The sequence below is a fragment of the Ptychodera flava genome, chromosome 20, assembly GCF_041260155.1.
Source record: "Ptychodera flava strain L36383 chromosome 20, AS_Pfla_20210202, whole genome shotgun sequence".
NCBI classification, from domain to species: Eukaryota; Metazoa; Hemichordata; class Enteropneusta; family Ptychoderidae; genus Ptychodera; species Ptychodera flava.
The window spans coordinates 31,643,189-31,664,371 of NC_091947.1; the positions used below are offsets into that span (position 1 = coordinate 31,643,189).

General features: G+C 37.0%; 1 protein-coding gene and 1 non-coding gene across 2 annotated transcripts in view; both read right to left on the reverse strand.

Moving 5' to 3' along the window:
- Positions 1–1,104: 1,104 nt before the first annotated feature.
- The window catches only part of LOC139120644 (U5 small nuclear ribonucleoprotein 200 kDa helicase-like), a 41,286-nt gene continuing 21,207 nt past the window's right edge, over positions 1,105–21,183 (reverse strand). The window contains exons 18-41 of the mRNA XM_070685162.1: positions 20,968–21,072; positions 19,946–20,227; positions 19,043–19,276; positions 18,579–18,662; positions 17,984–18,090; positions 17,215–17,506; positions 15,069–15,139; positions 14,671–14,771; positions 14,118–14,291; positions 13,627–13,787; positions 12,276–12,503; positions 11,627–11,819; positions 10,789–11,024; positions 10,153–10,355; positions 9,752–9,825; positions 9,232–9,311; positions 6,504–6,651; positions 5,912–6,076; positions 5,469–5,590; positions 4,603–4,746; positions 3,824–4,000; positions 3,052–3,212; positions 2,670–2,751; positions 1,105–2,391 (exon numbers count right to left, since the gene is read on the reverse strand). Of these exons, the coding sequence (XP_070541263.1) occupies positions 2,143–2,391; positions 2,670–2,751; positions 3,052–3,212; positions 3,824–4,000; positions 4,603–4,746; positions 5,469–5,590; positions 5,912–6,076; positions 6,504–6,651; positions 9,232–9,311; positions 9,752–9,825; positions 10,153–10,355; positions 10,789–11,024; positions 11,627–11,819; positions 12,276–12,503; positions 13,627–13,787; positions 14,118–14,291; positions 14,671–14,771; positions 15,069–15,139; positions 17,215–17,506; positions 17,984–18,090; positions 18,579–18,662; positions 19,043–19,276; positions 19,946–20,227; positions 20,968–21,072 (3,873 nt within the window). The 3' untranslated portion in view covers positions 1,105–2,142. The remainder of the gene's footprint in view (positions 2,392–2,669; positions 2,752–3,051; positions 3,213–3,823; positions 4,001–4,602; positions 4,747–5,468; positions 5,591–5,911; positions 6,077–6,503; positions 6,652–9,231; positions 9,312–9,751; positions 9,826–10,152; positions 10,356–10,788; positions 11,025–11,626; positions 11,820–12,275; positions 12,504–13,626; positions 13,788–14,117; positions 14,292–14,670; positions 14,772–15,068; positions 15,140–17,214; positions 17,507–17,983; positions 18,091–18,578; positions 18,663–19,042; positions 19,277–19,945; positions 20,228–20,967; positions 21,073–21,183) is intronic.
- Positions 12,999–13,145, reverse strand: LOC139120891 (small nucleolar RNA SNORA57). Its single transcript, XR_011549169.1, has one exon. It is a non-coding gene; the product is annotated as a small nucleolar RNA SNORA57 (small nucleolar RNA).

A 21,183-nucleotide genomic window follows, 5' to 3' on the forward strand; every position in this document is an offset into this window, starting at 1 on the left:
TTTGTGATAAATTAGTTACGTTCAATCCATGGACGATGCAATTATATTTCGACGTGTATGGTGCTTACATATCGGACATGGGCTGTCTCTGTGTGTTGCTTTAGACACCTTGTATCGTAAGGTGTGTTAACTTCGTCAAGTTTGTAGCACTCAAAATAGCTTCTACCTAAAAACACTATTCAAAACGGGACAGCAGCGTGACCTGACTTAATATGCGGTATCATGACTTGTAATACACTATCAATACAGAGCGAAGTCAGTACAACGAACAGCATGTCATTAAATGTCCGAAAATTGAGGTCGTCCGAAAACTGTCACACTGAGTGTATGCACATCCAAGATGTAGAATAAGTTTTGCATGGATACAGCATTAACCCAAAAGGGTTGTTGATTCCAAAGGTGGTGTCAAACATTCTCCTCCTGTTTCCATGGTTCTTTATCTTTTATTTTCAATTTTCTCCATTCTTTCTTGACATGAAGAAAGAAGGTACTTATGATTGATTTGTTCACGCGTGTCCAAATCACAGGAGTTGGTGACACACTCCTCCAGCAGACACATCAACAACACCAGGTCTAATTCTCACACTTACCAGCAAATTGCCACGCATTTGAGACACACACAAAGTTTGGGTGACCTCCTGATATTGTAATGTCTTGACAAAGGTACACACATCATGGCTGTGTCTGACTTTCACCTGGCTGTAATTAAATCTAGGTGCTTCCGGAAAATGTTTATTAAGAGATTTCACATTCATTTAAACTACACCATTCTGTACATTCAATTTTTGCTTAACAGTTCATCAAATCCATATTTTATATTATTGTAACAAGAAGCTTGCTATGATAATGCTGTAGCCAAGAATGAAGTCATTTTGTGATCACTGCCTGTATATTTCCATTCAATGAATTCTGTTGAAAGTCTTCCATGAATAACTTTGACATTGAACTTCAATTTGATGTATGTTAATGTTCAATAACACAGACATCACAACATTCAAGCCTTTTCAGTCGACAACTTCCTTCCTTTTTTATTAAGATAGAAAGTTCCGTCAACCATGCATATATACATACACAACATGGCAATAAATAAATAACACGATAAGATCAGTATTAAGACAGGATTTTATTTGTCATTCTGTCCAATGAGAGACAGACTTGTAAAAAGTAGACTTCCAAATAAAAGTTTCAAAAAAGACACACAGATATAAAGTTAAACAGATGGAAAACTTTCATAAATCTTAATCCACATTAAAGGTAATTTGACACAAAGAATAATTCCATTTCATCCATACAGGCAAGAACTCAAAGCCCTTCATATTCTTAGAAAAAGTTTCCGGCATAACAGAGACTTGAAATTTACAAGTACATGTACTACATTTTTTGCTGGCTGATACAAATAAAATAAAAATCCTGATGATATAAATTTCAATCTGTCAAATAACTAAAGTTCCACTTCAAAAAAATAGGTTTTGGGTAAAATAAGCAGATTTACTTTGTACAATCCCCTGTACTTAAGTTGAAGTGGCTTCACATCTACAGATCCAATGTTTTCTTCCATCATACTTTTAATAACTGTCTGACACCCCCCACACCCCCTCCCCCCCAAAAAAAAAAAAAAAAAAAAAAAAAAAAAAAAATTTACTCCAAAGACTTGAATAACATGATCTATACTCTTTATAATATATTTTTGGTCTTGTCAGTGTATTCTTAAGTTTTGACACCTCACGCAAACAACAAGCAGAATTCTCAATTACCAAACACAGTTGATATTTGAAATATAGATGTTACAGATATATTTCGAATATACATCAAATATGCAACATGAGCAGAATCTAACACAAGACCATGATTGTTTATATGGCAGAACCTACCTTTTCCAAACATCTACTATGATATAGGTGTGAATTACAGGATTTTCAGGTTTTTCTTAATTTTGTATCTGTCTCACCTAGGAATATATAGTATTACAATATACTGGTATACCGTTACCACCAGTACAACAACCAACGGCAAAAAGTGTTTTGTAAGCTTAAGTGATCCTGTTGAATGCAAGTGCATCTGTGTTTTTCTACAAAGTGACTCCAGTAGTTCAAGAAGTGCTGCAACATCTCATGATTATGATTTCAGAGTGCCTGGCTGGATCTAATCCTCATCCGAAGTTTCCTCATCTGAGCTTCCAGGCTCTCTGATGTGTGTTGTAAACTTATACTCTTGATCACAGCCCATGTAGGAGTCACTCATAAAGAAGAGTGTGTAGCTGTGGCTGCCCACAGAGGGCGCTACAAAGTCCAGTTTCACCTTGGCTTTCTGTTGCAAAGTTAGACGCTTGATTGAAATGAGACTGTTTGACTTGGTGTCTCCAATGACTACCCACCAGCCTTCTTCACGTTTCTGGAAATAGCATAATTGAATTTGAAAATTTATATTGCAAACACGGACTTTTAAAAAGTGGATGGCAAGGGAATTTACGACACAAAATGTACTGAAGTTTTGAATCTGCAGTATTTCAATACACCATTTGAACAATGTACTCTGACTTGTTGCAGTAGAGAGAGCTTTTGAGGTAGCTATGAGGTAACACACACAATTCAAGTGCAATTCTTTTCATGAGTATTTGCTATCTGAACTTTACGTATAAAGATATAACAAAGCAAAGAAAGCTGAGTTACCTGTGGGAAGAGTGGTGCGATGACAGGTCCTGTGATTTCATCCTCTCTTTCTAGTGTCACCATAACAACAACTGGTTGACCACTGTATGTCAGACAGAAAAACACATATTATGTTTGTGATAGATTACATGGAGAAGTACTATCACCATTTAATCTAGGACAGACTTAGCTTTCTAGGAAACACTACAGTAAATTTCAATGTTGGGCAGAAACATTCTCAAGGACAAAAAAGAGCAATTTGATGCATTTCTTGTAATTTCTCATATGTACTGCCTCATCCCTAGGATTCTGACATCCAATAAAACATGAACAATAATCTCACGTATATCAAAAGTTTAGACTTTAAAAAAAATAATTCATAAGTCTTTTCTTTTATTCCTACCTTTTCAAGTTGTCCCTCTCACTAACTTCATATGTCAGTTCAATATTGGGATAGCGATTGCAGAATCTTGCCACATCAGCCATTTCAATATCTGACAATGCAAGCAACTCATTGCGATCGTCATCCTCCATCTCCATAATGTCAAAGATACTCTCAACATCCTGATGACAAACATACCATAGCAGATAAGTGTCTGGATGTTATAAGTGTCAGTTTGCTACACAGATGTATTACATCAACAGTTATTATTCACACTTTCTAAAAACTGTCAAGACAACTACCCTATTGCATGCATGTATGGTACTGCATATCAATAGAACTGCATTTGTGACTGCAATGCATGTAATTCCATGGGAGCATGCCCAGAAGAATAAAGCACATCAATTTGCTAGATTTTGCAACTGTAAAGAACATGATGGGTAATTATGGGTAATTTTAATATCCTTCATCTCAGAACAAGTTATTAGGGTGAATGAAGAAAAAAATGCCTGGTCTGTTTCCAAAGCTTGTCATAAACTGTAATATTTCAGAAGTATGTCAACATGTAGATTCCTCTAAAAAATTTTATGCAAAGAGTATGCAAATTATGTAGCAGCTTTTATGCTGACAACACAGATGGCAGTTTTATATTGATAACGCTGGAAGCCGTATACTGATAAAACTGACGACGGCGTTGTTACAATCATAGCTTATTACTTTGTTATGGTCACTAAAGCACAGTGTCATACATATATTTTCTTATCATGTGCAAAGCTGGCACAAAAATCCATACCTTGTCACCACAGCGCTTGATAACATCTTGAGTGAAGTGTGGTAGCTGTTTGAGATAGGAGTCTTTATTCCACATGGCCTGTGTTACCATCTGTGCCAGCTCCATAGCAGCTAAGGCGGGCGACAACCAACCATTGCTACTCAGTACATCAACACATGCTTGAATGAGTCGTAAGGCCTGTAACAAATCAAACACAGAGCAGGAACTTTTAATAATTTACAGTTAGCCAACTGTCAAAAATACAATAGACTTGGGTAACAGTCTTGTTTTTAAAAAGAGTTTATTTTTATCGATGCATAAAGCTGACATCCATTTTGTCATAATATACACCTAAATATTAAAAGGCATTGATGGAGGCAACACGACACACTGACAGAGGAAAAAAACATGATCATTACGGCAAACACTTTGCGGAGTTTGACCTATCAACATTTTTGCTGTTCAAAGACAGCACCAAAACTGTTGATTAATCTTTCCCTGTTAAATGTCGGAACAACCATGTTGTGTTCCATGGAAAGTTTGACCTTGCTAGAGGAAAGTGGGAAAGATACAGTCCCAGGAAACACTGACTTGTGAAACTGAAGCTACAATATCTGTGGAAACAAAATACACCATTCTGCGACATTGATATGTCTACTTATATGGAAACTATATTCACTTCAATGGTATGATACAACAATTAGTAAATCACTTTGTAAATGAACAAAGTGCATTTGTCGTGTGTTTTATTTGTTTGTCTAAGAAGACATAATGTCTCTAGCAGAGAAAGGCAATCTCACCTTGTTGAGGATTTCTTCAGTGTCAGACTGTAACTCGGCTGATAGTTGCATTCTGGACAGATGAGCTTGAATCAATAGATTGGTCTTGATGTGAGGGTCATTGTACTTGGCATTGCTCAGTTTGTTTGGCAGTCTATTTGCAATCTGATTGAGAGAAAGGAAAAGAGCCAGTGATTAACCCTTCCACCAACATGGTTTGGCCCAAACCTATTGTTATCAATGGTGAGTGTGGACCTGTTTATTCCAGGGAATAGGGGTGAACAGGTTAATATAGATGTGAGATCATATAATGAACTGCTATTACGTTTTGAAGCAGTGTCTTGATTTACAAGGTTCATTTTTCAGCCTGAATCATATTCATAGTACAATATCTTGTTTTTTGAATAGGATAATGTACTTCCACACACTAGTGAATGTCTAATTTCTTTGATTTTTTCAGTTTGTGTTGGGGTGACAGTGTATCTGTTGCTGGATTTCAGTTTTTCATCTTCTTAGAATTTTGCGTTTCACATTTTTGAAATGAAATCAGTGAGTGACAAGTAGTGGTGTAACATTTAACACACAGTTTTGCACAGGTACAGGAACTTGAATTCATGAATGAATATGATTGCATCACACTAAGGGCTGACCTGTAGTTCTTGACTCTCTGATACATGTTACAAAGTTCAGAAACTTACTTTTCTCGATATGCCTTTTCCTAATCATTTGTTTTGCATATTCCACATTTATTGAATTCTATTTATCTTGTAGAGGTACCAACTTTGCAGTATTCTCTCTGACGACAATAATCAGGCCTAGCCTATGGTATCAAATACATCTAGTTTTTCAACAACAGAGGAATCAAGTGCAAAATGTGTCCAACTGACCTGTTTCAGGACTGTGTCTTCATGGTGCCTGATTGGAATATTTGCATACTCTGCGGCAGATGCTATGATTTCTATCAACCCCTTGATCTTGGTCTTGGCGTTCAAAGACATACTGAACAACTCTGTTGACAAAAGATGAATACATCAGCAATTTAAAATCAATGCATTACACCGTAAACTGTACTGGACACCACAGCATATTATGCTGTGCCATAAAATGTACAAACTTGATGCAATATTTGGACACGATGGACTGAACTGTGAAATTTATGCACTCCTTCCATGTAAATTACACACTGAGAGTGATCAGATAAGATTTGACAAGTTGGTTCTAGGATGTTCATGTACAGAGAACAGTTAAAACTGTACTCCATAGTTCATGTCTTTCCTTGGAACATAATAATGTTAGGACTACTATCAGTGAAACTTGACACTTGTCTTACCTATGGTGGTGTAGTTGATGTAGTAGTACGCAGCAATCATTCCCAAGTTCAAGGGACTGACATCCATTTCATCTTCTATGCTGATACATTTAGAGTGTTCCAGATCAGTCAGCATGTTCTCTACCAGTTCAGACAAGTGATCTGACAGGTGACGGTGAGTCACTCCTGATTTGACAAAGAAATTAAAAATCAAAGTATTACCATTTGGTGGAAAAGAAGTATGAATCTTGACTTGCATCATGTGTTCAGAGTGAGCGTTTTCATTTCAAATGATCAAAATGACTTTATCTGACAGATTTCCTGACTTTCCTAAGTGTAATATGATGCATTATCAAAGAGTACATACTAAACCTACTTTAGTGCTTGAAGGGGAAAATATGTTGCTTGTACTTTGACGGAAGCTTTCCTGGCTGTTTTTCTAAGTGTCACATGCTCTTGTACATCTTGGCTATGTTCCAACCATCACAAGATCTTATACATTACCAAGATCTAACTCATAAGGTCACAGATGTAGTTTGTAACTTTCAAAAGTACATGTTCATCTTACCACAAATATTACAAGCAGTATACAGAAAAACATGCATGTTCTTACCTTGTAAATTGTAGTAGTTTGGATTCTGAGTCATTCTTCGGTAAATGAACGTCCATGTGAGATAATCAACAGCATCCTGTTTGTTCTCAATCGTCTTGGTGACAATCTCTGCATTGAAATGATCATGCAAGCAATGATCCAGATGAGACTGTAATGAAGGAGAAGGTATGGTGTGAATTCGGGTAATAAGTTAGCTCGCTAAAACCACTGTCATGTCTTGATAATGAAACAGATGTTGGTTTGATTTTGTATTACATGTGATAAGGTGACAACTTATGTTTGAAAAAATTTGCAATCAATGAGCAGGTGTATTAACCACTGTGGTGAAATGTGGTGGTGGTACATGCAACTGTACTTCAGCGGATAGGAAGCTTGTGCGGCCAGCCTACAGCCTTGGTTTCATCAAAATTTTCATTTCACGGATAAACATTCATCAAGCTTCAATGCCCAAAACATGTCGAAGTACCCAGTTTTAGACTTGTAAACAAATGTCTGTGATATACATCTTATCATTCGTAACTCAGATTATGTCTAGAAATGACAGCTGGTAAACATGAAGTAATAATATTGGAAATAAAGTCGAGAGGTTTACATATTGGGACTTCAATGCAAATGAAAGACGGAGAAAGTGGTTGTGTGTGTTTGCAAGTTAGATCAAACACGATTTCAATGTAATATGCCATACTTCTACAAATTAACCCTATCAGTATTGTATCACCACATAAAATTTGAAAACAACAACAGAATATTAAAAGTCACAGCTTATACCCTTTGTATCAGATACACCATCTTTGCAATATTAATGCTTTCTGCATATTAATGACACCTATTTGATCTGCTTTACTTACTGTTACTCTAATTATGAATTACAAAGAATCAGTTACTGAAATCAGTACACTTGCAAAGTCTCTACAAGTTGTTAGTTTCACAATGGCATTTAGCATTAAAATTTTAGTACACCACCATGCTAAAAGTCCAAACACTTCAAACCGATGGATAAGAACCACACCATGCAGTTACTCACCATGTCTATGTTAATAGCATATTAGTTATGATATACTTATTTGTTAATGGAAATAAGTATGGAGTTAAAAGTGGTACTTTATCAATCTCTTTTGTAAATAAAGTAGTACCAAAGGTAAAGTGAATGTTACAGTGAAAATATCACCAATATGATAATGAGGGCAACTATGGAAAACCATGGACATGCACAGAGCAAAATTACGTGTTGTAATATTACTATTAGAAAAGAAAATATTGATGTCGCCACCATATCCGTTCTGTTAGTTATTACTGTTTTTAATATACCTCTGTGCTCGCGCAGCATCTATCGTGGGGTTAAGATAAAAGCTGTGATTTTGTAGAGGAGTCATTTTTTGTTTTACACACACTAGCACTCATGAACTTCAAACAATGATGAGTCTAGGGCCCCTGTGACCTTTGACACCAATGGCAGTTGTACCCTTACATGTACACTGTATGTATGATTTTCTAGACTACTTAAAAATCAAACTACGATGCTTGATCCCATAGCCACAAATTCATATCATATTAGGGAACCAAAACTTCGATAAACATAAGACTGGGGATGACATACTGTCTGGATACAGACTGTCTGGATAACCTGATGGCCTGCTGATCTAAGTTGCCCCCTGACTATATTTTAAGTGGCACCTTTCTTTGAAATTGTATAGTCTCTGTATTGTCTGTAGAAGACCTCTCATTTCCCTTTGATTTGCCCAATGGCTAGACATTTAAATCTCCGCGGGATTGTCATAGGTCTGAGGGCGTATACTTCTGCTAGTAAGCTATGAACTTGTTGGAAGCACACATTCTTTGATATGAAGTATCTATGATACATGATTCTATACCAATATTGTTAAGGGTAGCACACTGTTGATCAACTGTTTTACTGTAACATTAGCTTTCGAAGACAACAGTCTCCTTCACCAGATGTACTTGCAGAATGGACAAAGAAACACAAGGCCAAATGCATTGTGGGTAATGGACAATGCCAAAGATTCATAGTAAAAGCACCATCCGAAGAGAGACTGAAGAACTCAAAATCATACAATATTTTGACTGTGTCAAAGAAGGACTCAATCGAGATTACGGATTTTTAACACATTACCAATAACTATGTTGGCTGTGATTTGCCAAAGTTGTTCCTACCATTGGCCTCACTCAACAGTGTTTTCACACCTTTGCTCAAACCCTTTCTTTCACTTTGACACCTTCCTCTGGCATTGTCCATTACCCACAATGCATTTGGCCTTGTCCGTTCTGAGAGTACATCTGATGAAGGAGACTGTTGTCTTTGAAAGCTAATGTTACAGTAAAACAGTTGATCAACAGTGTGCTACCCTTAACAATATTGGTATCAGTCAAGATCAACACGGCTCTATTGAAACTTAACATGATTCTATAACATTGTCAAAAAGTTTTGAACACATGATACGTTTACCTGGCAGATGACTGTGGAGTATAAAACAACATGCAATGGCTCCTGAGTTGACTTATTTATGGAGGGAAGCAAGGAGTTAGAGAAATCAGATAAGACTGACATAAAAACTGGTATCTCCATAGTGTCTGCTTGATCTACAGCTTGTGGCACATGAACCATTGTATCCTCCAATTTGTTTAAAACTTTCACTGGACTTGACAAATACAAATCAGTTGAGCAGATGAAATGCCTTTCAATGTTAATGTCATGGTGAAATTCACTTACCTCAACAGGCAGAGGTTCATAGAGGAACTTCTTGAAGAAATCTTTCTTTGACCCTTGGCACAGTATCACACACTTGCCAACTGCAAATGATGAGAGAGAAAGTTTCTTAGTACCATTGTGTTCATGACTGACAACTTGTGGGTTGAACGAAGTAAATAACAAAAGATTTTTCAACGAGGGCAAAAACAAATAAATACACCATGCAAAAGGCCAAAGAATTCCAAATGAGAAACTGTCACATCAAATATTGGCCGAGGTACTTCAGAAATGACATTTCCATTCAGTTTTCTTCATCAATCGACATGATCTTAACACTTTGTAGGAATTAAAATCAGTCACTTGCTCTAAAAGGAAGTGGGTCTAATACATAGAATACCGGAACAGGCAAATAACCCGATTCTTCCGTGAAACGGAATCCATGAAAATTAAATTACTGTTCTGGGTATTACTACTGATGTGGAAATACAATTGATTTGCCAGCAGATGATCTCCTGCCTGTGGCAGATGGACGTAGCCTTACCTTCACTCTCCACAAATGGTCTGTTTGCTCTGCCTACCATCTGAAGTACATCCGTCACTGGGTAGTCTACATATCTACAGATATACAAAACACAAAACAAACATACAACTCTATCAACGCAGTGAAAACGAAAAGGCAATGGAAATTAATGTACAAACATGTACATGTATGTGTACACAATGCACAACATAATACCACTGTACTTTTTGTGAGAGAATTCTTTACAATAGAAATATCAGCGCAGTAACAACATTCTGGGTTGTCATATTTGAACGTCTATATTGCTAGTCAGATCCAATACGAATTCACATCCACAGCATCTGAATTTGACATTTATTTCTACACTTATCTGTAAAATTTTGTTTGAAAGAATGCAACAAATTCTGGGAATGTGTACTTACGCATGAATCTTTCCATTGTAATACTGTGTATCCATGACGACAACTAGGTGGGCGGCCATATTGATTCCCCAGCAGACACTTCTAGAAGCTACCACAACTTGGATGGCACCAGCCATGAACAGCTGCTCAACCACTTTCTTCTCTACTTCTGTCAACCCTTCATGTAAATATGCAATTCCATTTTCCAACATCTCTTTCAGTGTCTGAGAACAAAGAAGACACATTTTTAATCAGTCTACACTACCAAATAGAACTACTACATCTTCATTACTGCTTGAAATTTACACTGACAGGGCTTACGCAAAATTTTGTGACTGCTACGCTTATTAAATTGAGTTCATTTCCATGTCATGCTTTGGCAATCTTGAGGATTTCACAATACGTATGATCTGTCATTATGAAGCATTTATGGAAAGTGTTTTTGTATTTAATATTTTTCTTGCTCTGCCTGAGTTTGAAAGCAAACTGAGAGACTTATGTTGATAAAAATTTCATGACAGTAAGTAATGCAGGGCTATGAAAACAGTCTACTTCTTTCAATGGAACCTTTGATTGTATGACCTATTGAAATTACTGCGTTATCAACAATTATACATAAATCCTTGACATCAGAGAAGTGGTGTAGTTTCGACTCACCTCATCAGAAACTCTACTCAGATGTCCTTCAAGATCATCTTTGTGGCAGTGTAAAAATCGACTCTCTTGTTCATCAGCTGAGCAGTAGGTCAACAGGTCAATGGCAGTCAGTCTGGTCTGTTTACGTGATGGCACAAACACTATCACCGGTTTCTTTGGTGAGTGTTTCAAGATGGCATTGTATGTTGGTTTCACCATGGCGATCAGCCGGGATGCATTGTGGGTGATGTTGAAGCCTGAAGTAAAAGAATATATGGTCGTTAGTCTCAAAGATCAATTGATGATTGGTTAAGGTTGAATTTCTTCAAAAATATCAGTATTTGTCTGCGCAAATGGCAATATTACAACACAATGTCAAAATCGAGATGTCAACTGCTCATCTATGTGTTGAAAAAAATATTACCGCAAACACTATATAGTAGAGTCTTTCAGGCTCTTTACAACCCACAGGATTACAGTGATCATTAGCAATGGGAATAAGTGGACGTATGATGCGGTAATGAGTTTCTCATGAATATTCATGGCACCTGAGCTGTGGTAATACTGGCAGAAAGCGCAGCAGAAGTATACTGCAGATACCTCCCGAGGTGCTATTTTAAAATGACCTCTGCCCTTAATGCCTAGCAAAAGTACCTTACAGTTGGTCAAAGTTAGTCCCCTAGACTAACTTTATGGTCAGTTTCATACTGTTTTTCAAAAATATCAACTGATTAAACATGATAACACTGGACCATTAATCACTTCAAAATACAAGATCAGCACCTCTTTTCAGTGAAATATCACAACTTGGAAAGGTTTTCATAAATTTACAATAGAAACAGGAAATTTTGTTGACAAACCTGGATGTGTAGTTCAAGTGGCACAGGTCTGACATTAGGATGGAAATTGAACGTCTGTGTAGCACTACAACCTAACCACTGTGCGACATCTTTAGCATTGGACAGTGATGAACTCAGAGCCACAATACGGATATTCCTCTCAATCTGTGATGAGATGTATCTCATACGGGAACAGATGACCTCCAGAACCGGCTACAGTACAGAACAAAATGATCAAATATTAGCTAATATACAATCTCAATACTGCAGGAAAGAAAACATATTCGTTGGTGAAATCTGATCTTGCTAAGAATATCAAACGGTTAGCAAATAGTGTTAACAATATCTTTATCATGATTTTTTGAAAAATATTATCCATTTGGGGATTTCTGGTAATGTCAGATCTTATCATATGTTATTGCACACTGCAACAGAACTTTCAAATAACTCTGGATCTTCAACATGACAAGTTATTGGTATTTATGTACTTTTGTTAAAAATATCACTTAAAGAATGACATAACATCATTCTGACACAGTACAACAGCTTTTGAATTATTGTCAAAATCCAACAAGAACAGTGCAATCATTTCTTTATCATATTATTGTTGTAAAGTGTGATTTCACGTGATGAGAGTTTATCTCAATAAATGCATTTAGCAGTGCTTACCCCATTCTCACCACCAATCAACTGCAGTTCATCAACGATAAACAAGTTTACATTCTGTACATTCTTTCTCTGTTTCCATCGCCTTGACAACACATCCCATTTCTCTGGGGTGCTAATGATAATGTTACCCTTGGCCAGCAGTTTCAGGTCAGTACTGGTTTCACCAGTCAATAGTACAACCTTCTTTGCTAACTGCAGTTGAAACTTTGCATGCCAATCATTGTACACCTGGTAAAGACATGAGATTGGAGAGTTAGACATCAAGACCAATCTCTGGTGAATGAATGGCCTTTCTCTGCCAAAAAGCATTACACAGGTTTCTGGTTGAGTTGGACAACTGGAGTGCCAGTATACATGATGTTTACAGAAACATTTGCTCAGCCAATGAAAATATTCCCTTGTACCAACAGCCTAAACACACAGAATGATGTCATATATTTAATTGAGTTTAATCTTATACACTCATAGTGATTTATAACACATATGTGCACACAGGACGTGTTTATTAAATGGCCAGTTCAATGCACTTTGCAACATTTCATTTTGCATTATTTCAGTCTTGTGGTACAAAACACAAAATCTAGCCCATTAAATGTTTCTGTGAGCATTTGTGACTAATTCACAGTGTACAGTGTATAGATTGATAATATTTCAAAGAGCAGTGATCTTATATCAACACTGCAAGCAGGAAGCAGCTCATTTCTGTCTAAAGACACAAAGTGTGTTTGTTGAGATGGTAGAGGATAGTAACTAGAGTATCAGCAGATAGAAATCTACACTCTAGCACCGAAGAAACATCTCACATTGATGTACCTCCATACATACAGCACTACAGTAAATACACAGCTGTAGCACTGCCAAGAAAGGAGGATATGGACGGGATTGTCTAAACTGATGCAACTTATTGGTCACAGAAAAGCTGAGTAAAACTGCTACATGGTACCATTGGTCACAACAAAGCCATGTTTTTTGGCTCAACACTGTACTGTGTCTATGCAAGAATGATACAAAAGGGTTTGACAACTGGAGTGCCACTATACATTATATTTACAGAAAGATTTGCTCATCCAATGAAAGTATCCCCTTGTACCAACAGCCTATACACACAGAATGATGTCATATATTTAATTGAGTTTTATTTCACACACTCAAGGATATTCTATGTGGTTCAATGTATATGTGATGAATGAACATTTCAGTATAACATTGCAATCCCTTTTCTTGGTCTGTAGGAAATTATCAAATACCTATTTCATTTTATTATTTTCATTTTCCTGTCTGATCAGAAAATACACTGAAATATATCTGAAAAATCGAATATCTTGATATCAGTAAATGATCATTGCCTTACCTGTTCAGCAAGGGCATCAAGAGGTGTCACATACACACACCGTCCGTCGATATTCTGTGACAACATACGAAGTATGGCCAGTTCACCAATGACCGTCTTTCCACTACCAGTAGGTGCTCCAACAAAGACATTGTCATCACCGTTGAAGACCGAGTTAAAAACTATCAACAAAATACATGATAAACTTATGGTGAGGTAAGTAAATGTGAGAGTCAGTGCCGCCCTAAGAAATGTAAAACTGTTTTAACATTGCATTTGTGTAAACAAACTGAATTGTGATTTCAATGGCTACAACTGTCCACATTTAATATACCTATATTCAAAGAGTTCTTGTCTTCAGCTGCACTGGTCTTTATACCTATCTACCCATCATCTCTGACCCTTCTACCCCATTTTCTTGTCCACAGATCCAGCCTCACCATTGAAACGAATGTGGTTGGACCAGACCATTGTTGGTGAAAGGGTAAACACATGTATTCAAGCACTCTCACCTTGGGTTTGGATGGGATTGAAGATGGTGAATTTCTCCTGATACAGAGATTCCAGAGCTTGGTTCCGCAAAGCTGATACCGGAAGGGCTTGCAGATCCAACAACTCTGTTGGTGGCGGATTCTTCTCCGGCAGTATCAAATGACGGAATGACACCGGAAGTTGAGTTTCAGATGCTGAAATAACACAGAATTAAAGAGCATTATTCCAAAGATCAGATACAGTTCATACCTTGTCATAAATCCAAAAACAACTTTAACATTTTTATAGCAAACTGGGTCCTCTATAAGGAAATGTGGTAAAAAACTTTTGTGAAATCAACACCAAAAGTTGACATGAATTCATCAATATTCAACTTCAAGAGGTTATTTCTTTGTAAAACTATTTAAACAGCTAGAAATTTTGTAGACATGGTCATAGAATTACGTGAGAACATCAAGAAACTTTAGTTTCAGATTATTATGCTTGATCATTGTGTGTATCTGATATGTGTTTGCGATGATGCTAGTACATCAGTCCAAAGAGTTGTGATATGCAAGACATGAAAAGACTCACCTATCCATCTGTCTGACACAACTCTGATGAAATACTGTGGCGGGAGTGGCTCAAACACCGGAACAAAGAATTTCACAACATGCTCATCTTGTGCAAATTTACTGAAACAGAGAAGAAAGATATCATCATTATTATATTTAATTTACATTGGCAGCTGGACATAATTTGTGGAGAGATTCATCTCATGAAATTTGCTGTAAAGGATGTATGATTTCAGCTTTAACATACACACACACACAGACATAGATCTTTATATCAGTAGTTAATGGTCATTACCTGACAAATACCGCGGCAATCACTGTTTCAAAGATGCAAACTTATACATGAATTTAAACAAGAGAGTAATATTTTCAGCAAACATTTTAGAACTGTCTCCTAGAATACTTGTCAGGACCTACCTTTTCAGCAGAAAGTACTCATGATGTAGTATGATTTCACTGTCGACATCTTCCACCAAAATCCAGAATGCCTGAAATAAACAAATAACGAGATGCACCCATCACTGGAGAAGTCAAAATATTCCCAGTCGCACTCAGTAAATCCTTAACCAGTCGTTCTTATTCATCAAAAACAATACAAAGGATGCCTCTTCTCTCTCCATTCATTTGATATAAAATTTTCAAATTTTCTGTTTTTAAAATTCAAGTCAAAATTCTTGTTATTCTGTCAACATAAAAGGCGCAGTTATAAATTTACATCTGTGATCAAAGTACCGCATTGACCGACAAGTAAAGAATATCTTAATATCAGGAAATTCATAGAGCAGAGACTTAAAACATTTCACTTAAGTTACAAAAGTTTGCATAAATGAAATTGGACATGGCAGCATAAATATTGCAATATATAAAATTTACTGTCAATTTTGTGTTTGTTAATAGTAACAAGTCATCGTTGATGACACAGTCCCAACTTGTTAATAATGGGTACTTTGATTACATGTCCTCAGAGAGGATAGAGTCCTCTTCATTAATTAGGTCTGTGATAAAAATACTTTGATACAGATGGCGCTCAATGGCCAGAATGAGTTCCATGGTGATGAAAACATAAAACCAATGTAGGCCACCATCCTAAAGTTCATAAAATGAGTCAACTAGGAATTAATCAACAGTATGTTGCAAAACATTTTTGCATACAATTCTAACACTTAACAGATTATCACTGGTACCATATTTCATAAAGTTATGCAGTATTTACAACACTATGAGATCAACATCTGTATCAAGTTTCATCACATTTGACGTTGTATTAATTTGTGGCTATATCACCCTAATTAGGAAAGTTCATTACTTATGCAATTACAAATTAATTAAAATGACACTGATAAATGTCTTTTTCAATGTTAAAGCAATGTGAGCTTAACATCGTTAACATCTGTATAAAGTTTCATGAATTTGATGCAGTACATATTTCTTGACATATCAGCCTACTTACGAAACTTCAATAATTGACATGTTACTGCTACATGACGTGAAACAAATTGACGAGCATATGTATGAAATAGGTCAATGTCAACTTTGAATGATACTGGTGGAAATATGTCTGAGTTATGGCTCTGTACATGAAAACATCGTAATAAAATGGCTGCCTAGCAACCATATTGGATCGTATCACATAAAAAATCGATGTACATATGTATGACATAGGTCAATGTCCTTGTACCAACTTTGAATAAAATCAGTTGAGATATGCCTGAGTTATGCCTCTGTATATGAAAAAATTGTAATAAAATGGCCGCCTAGCGGCCATATTGGATTGTATCACAAAACAAATCGACGTGCATATCTATGAAATTGGTCATGGTCCTTGTAGCAATGTTGAATAAAATCGGTTGAAACATGTCTGAGTTGTGGCTCTGTACATGAAAAAATCATAATAAAATGGCCGCCTGGCGGCCATATTGGATCGTATCACAAAAAAAATTGACGTGCATATCTATGACATTGGTCAATGTCTTTGTACCAACTTTGAATAAAATCAGTTGAAACATGTCTGAGTTATGGCTCTGTACATGAAAAAATCGTAATAAAATGGCCGCCTGGCGGCCATATTGGATCGTATCACAAAGAAAATTGACGTGCATATCTATGACATTGGTCAATGTCCTTGTACCAACTTTGAATAAAATTGGTTGAAACATGTCTGAGTTATGGCTCTGTACATGAAAAAATCGTAATAAAATGGCCGCCTGGCGGCCATATTGGATCGTATCCCAAAACAAATCGACGTGCATCTGTATGACATATGAAGTAATCCTTGTACCAAGTTTGAATGAAATCGCTTCTTGCATCTCTGAGATATCTGTGTGAACGGACGGACGCACGCACGCACGGACGCACGCACGGACATGACCAAACCTATAAGTCCCCCCGGACGGTGTCCGTGGGACTAATAAGCTGGTAACATTCATTATATTTACGTTTTACTGGAGCTTTCCCTGTTGTGACCCAAGCCCAGAGATGGCAGAAACTATAGCATGGTTCAAAACTTGTCGACTTCTGTTACAATACCTATTAGAGATGTGTAAAATCTTCTACACAGACTCACCTCTGAATTTCCATGTACTTTCTCATCCCACTGGAAATCTGGTGTGATTGTCAACTCAACTCTCAGCGTGGATCTTGTGATGGGCTGGATATGGGTGGCTAATTCCAACTTAGGGAACTGGTGTACGTATTTATGGATTGTTTTACCCATTTTGGGCATACGGATCAACTCTCCAATCTCATTGTGTCCAAGGTCATAGAATCTCTCCCACGGGAAGTTCTTCTTCTCAATCTTCTTCACAACCTCCTCTGGGATTTTCTTGAACTGACGAAGAGGGCTCATGGACTGCCACCTAGTGGGAGTTGTGGAGAAAGTAAATGATTTGTAACCATTGGTATCCAATGACAATGCTCAATATTGTGTGATGCCTGATTGTATTTCCTGCATTGCAATGCCTGGCAGTAATATTGTATCGCAGTTGCTTACAATTATCCTGTGATGCGTGTGCTGTCACAGGTTTTGTTATTCAACAGCTGACAGTTGTTTGTTTCATGCAATGCCAACAAAGGTTCAGTCGTGACATAGCTGTCATTCTTCTGCCATTCAATGACTGACATTTATATTGTCAAGACAGACCACTGATCTGATCTGACACCGAGAAGTAGTGCTACTAAAAATCATACACATGACTACTGGTGTATTTTTTCATCCAACTGGCAGTAGTAACAATTATTAGAGCCATCGAGTTCAAGTTTTACTTTCTAGGATTTTCTCTGACTGAAACAATGTAATGTGTAGTTTCTTATGATTGTAGAAGATCTGAACTTACATGCGTTTGTCAATCATCTTGCAAAGGGCCAGACTCTTGTCAGCCAGCTGTGCCCAGCCACGGTGCAACACAATCTCAAAGATCGCCCTCATGAGTCGACCTGCAGACTGAGCATACCAGTAGAGGAATAATCAGTAAGTTTCAAACTAAAATGATTTTACATGATTTGACCATACTCACATTTGAAATCAACCGTGAAGTTTTGACTTCAGTCTCGTCTATCTTCAGATCATTCAACAAATATTACATGATAATGATTGACAAACAACGTACATGTACCAAAATGACAGAATGAAGTCATTAGAAGTGGTTATTACATATTTTACAGAAATTGAAACAGTGGGAGCACCAAATTTACAATTCATGCCAATCTTCACATTATTACAACAGCAATGTGCACAAAATATTTAGTACCATGGCTATCATTTCACTTTTCATAAACAGGAAAGTTTTAACATTGATTATAAAACACCTGATATAGCAAAGGACAAATAAAATATTTATGTAGAGAGCAAACATCAGGTTTTCATTCTTGTCATCTGGAGTGAATGTTACATTACCAATGACCAGACGATAAAATAATATGATTAATTACCTGTGTAATGTACACCATGTCAGCAACCAATGCAAAGCCATCTAGCTTCAGCTGGGAAATGTATGCTTGTAACAAAACATTGACCTGAAATGAGACAAATATGACAGAAGTTAACAGTGAACGCATCAAAAACACAATAAACTTACAGGAATGGAAGAAAGAGCACAAGCCTGTGTTTCATCATTTCACAGACGGTATTCGCATGAAAAGCTGCCAAATCCAGAAAGTCTGAATATAAATGCAGATTTGACAGAAGTGATTCCAGGTATAAAGCAAATCTCATATCCCACAAAACAGAAATTCAAATCTATGACAAGAAATTTTCAGATGATGCAGAAATTGGGTATTCAAGGGTAGGAATGAGGAGAGATGCTTTTCATGTCAAGGTTTAAACACAAAAATGAAATGGCTACAAAACTTTGAGTCAGACAAAAACCCACATAAACTTCCAATATAGGACTCACTTTTGCACTGGGTTCCTCAATACTCTCTTTGACAGGAATGGGAACACGTTCCAGTAGTTTGTTGAGTTCCAGCTTTTCTTCTTCCCTGACTGTGATGTTCCTGAACTCACCGGAGAGGGAGAATACTCTGAACAGCTCAATTTCACTCAGTGTTGGTTTCAGCAGCTGGTTGTAAGTTGTGATTGTCTCATTGGTGCAGTAGTAGTGGCTGGCAATACGACCAAGCTCTGTAACCTGTGGGCAAATGAAAGAGTTTCCACTGACATGAGTTGTTGGATTGTATTACACTTGACATCACGTGTCTCTGATGAAGTATCATCAATGTATTTATTCACATCATGATTATCAGATAGGATCATCATGATCTGAACAAACACATCTCTTTTGCACAATGTAAAATATTTATGTGACAATGGTAAATCAAACTGACACAGGAAAACTCAGATATTTTCTCTCCTTTTTGTTAGGAAAGCCAATCTTTGTTGGCATTTGATTGGACTTGATCTTGGTGCTGATTACACATTGCAGTGAATGTAGATCTAATGCTACGAAACCCTGGGAAATGGTTGAAGTACCATGCGGCTTTGCGTTGACAAAACAGTTTCTGACTTTCCCTTTTATTTACAAACGCAAATGCTTGGATGAAAGGCAAAAAATAATGCAACGTTCCCACTTCATACATCAATGTTCCCTCTAATCTAACATTACTTGCTAGTGGTTTCTATGAGGACTATCAAGTGGTGTCTTCTATGTTTACTAAACTTGACTTCATTACATTTGTGGCTACAACATCACCACATCGTCACACAGTTTTGTGAGGAGCAGTGTCCCACTTCCAGAACACTTTTTGTTATTTGACGCTGCAGAAAGTAAACTGAACACTGTCCATGCTAACTTTCATACCTGCAGATTGCCTGTCTTCCTGTCATATTTCAACAAGTTATTTTTATCCAGCAGGGATGCTGCAGTGTGAATCAGATCAATGCGTCTCTGTTCCATGTATGCATCAGTCTCACGGAAATCAGGCGGCACACCGTACAGATTAGGGTTACGCATCATACGGATGTACAAGTAGGTATAGCCAAGCCAGTTGACTGCATCCCGGACTGTCTGGATGTTACCAAGTACAACCTCTGCATTTAAGTTGTCTGCAAGCTTGGAAATAAACTGACTCTCTACTGGAAGCTGTCAATGGAAGAATGAAGGGCAAAATATGACATATAATATCCAAGACTAAATCATACATCAGACAACTGCTGACAGAACCACTGAACTCCACTCTAGTTAATGTCTTTTTGTCTGGATTTATTTGCCGCTAAAATTTAGAAAACCTGTTGACAAAGAACACTAAGTTTTTTCCTGTTTCATAGTATTATATTTCAGAATAAGGAAGATGTGGGGGACATCAAACAATGACAAGTGTCTTCAGAAATAGGTACACTTTCCATTTTTGAGATATTGTGGAGTGTCAAGTTCAATATCAGACTCATTACGCAGTGTGACTATCATGATGTTCCTATATCCCTTATCCTGCTAGACAGTATGACTTCCCTATCTGCCAAGTCAGTAAAAAGCTGTATTGGTCCAAAACCATGTATGTATTTTCAGCCACTTGGCTTGGTATCTTATAGCAGCTTTAGCCTGTAAAAATGCTATTTACACAGTATCTCTGTCTACAGGGACGTTCAAATCTTCAAGTCTTTGTTAAAATACATCATGTGGCAAATGTTTTGCTTCACTAGTTTTAACCAAATTGACCTGATGGTGAAATATGAACTTGGTAGGAAAAGGGTTAAGGTAATATCAGTGAGTCACTGACACTGAACGATGTTCACTGAAGACATGATAGATAAAAGGTCACAATGCATGAGAAATACCGGAAAACTTGTCCCTGGACAGAGACTCGCAGTTAACTTCAATCTTACCTGTTGGTTCTGTAGTGACAGATAGTATTGCAATTCTCCATGACTTGTTATGAGAATACCTTCTCCTTTGGTGTCATACTGTGGACGACCAGCACGACCTAACATCTGAAATAATCAATGAACGAAACAGTATAAAATATTTCTTCGTTTAAAATAAATGACTGAGGTCAACACTTTTGATATTACTTTGTAGTTGGGCTTTGTGTTGAGGTAGAA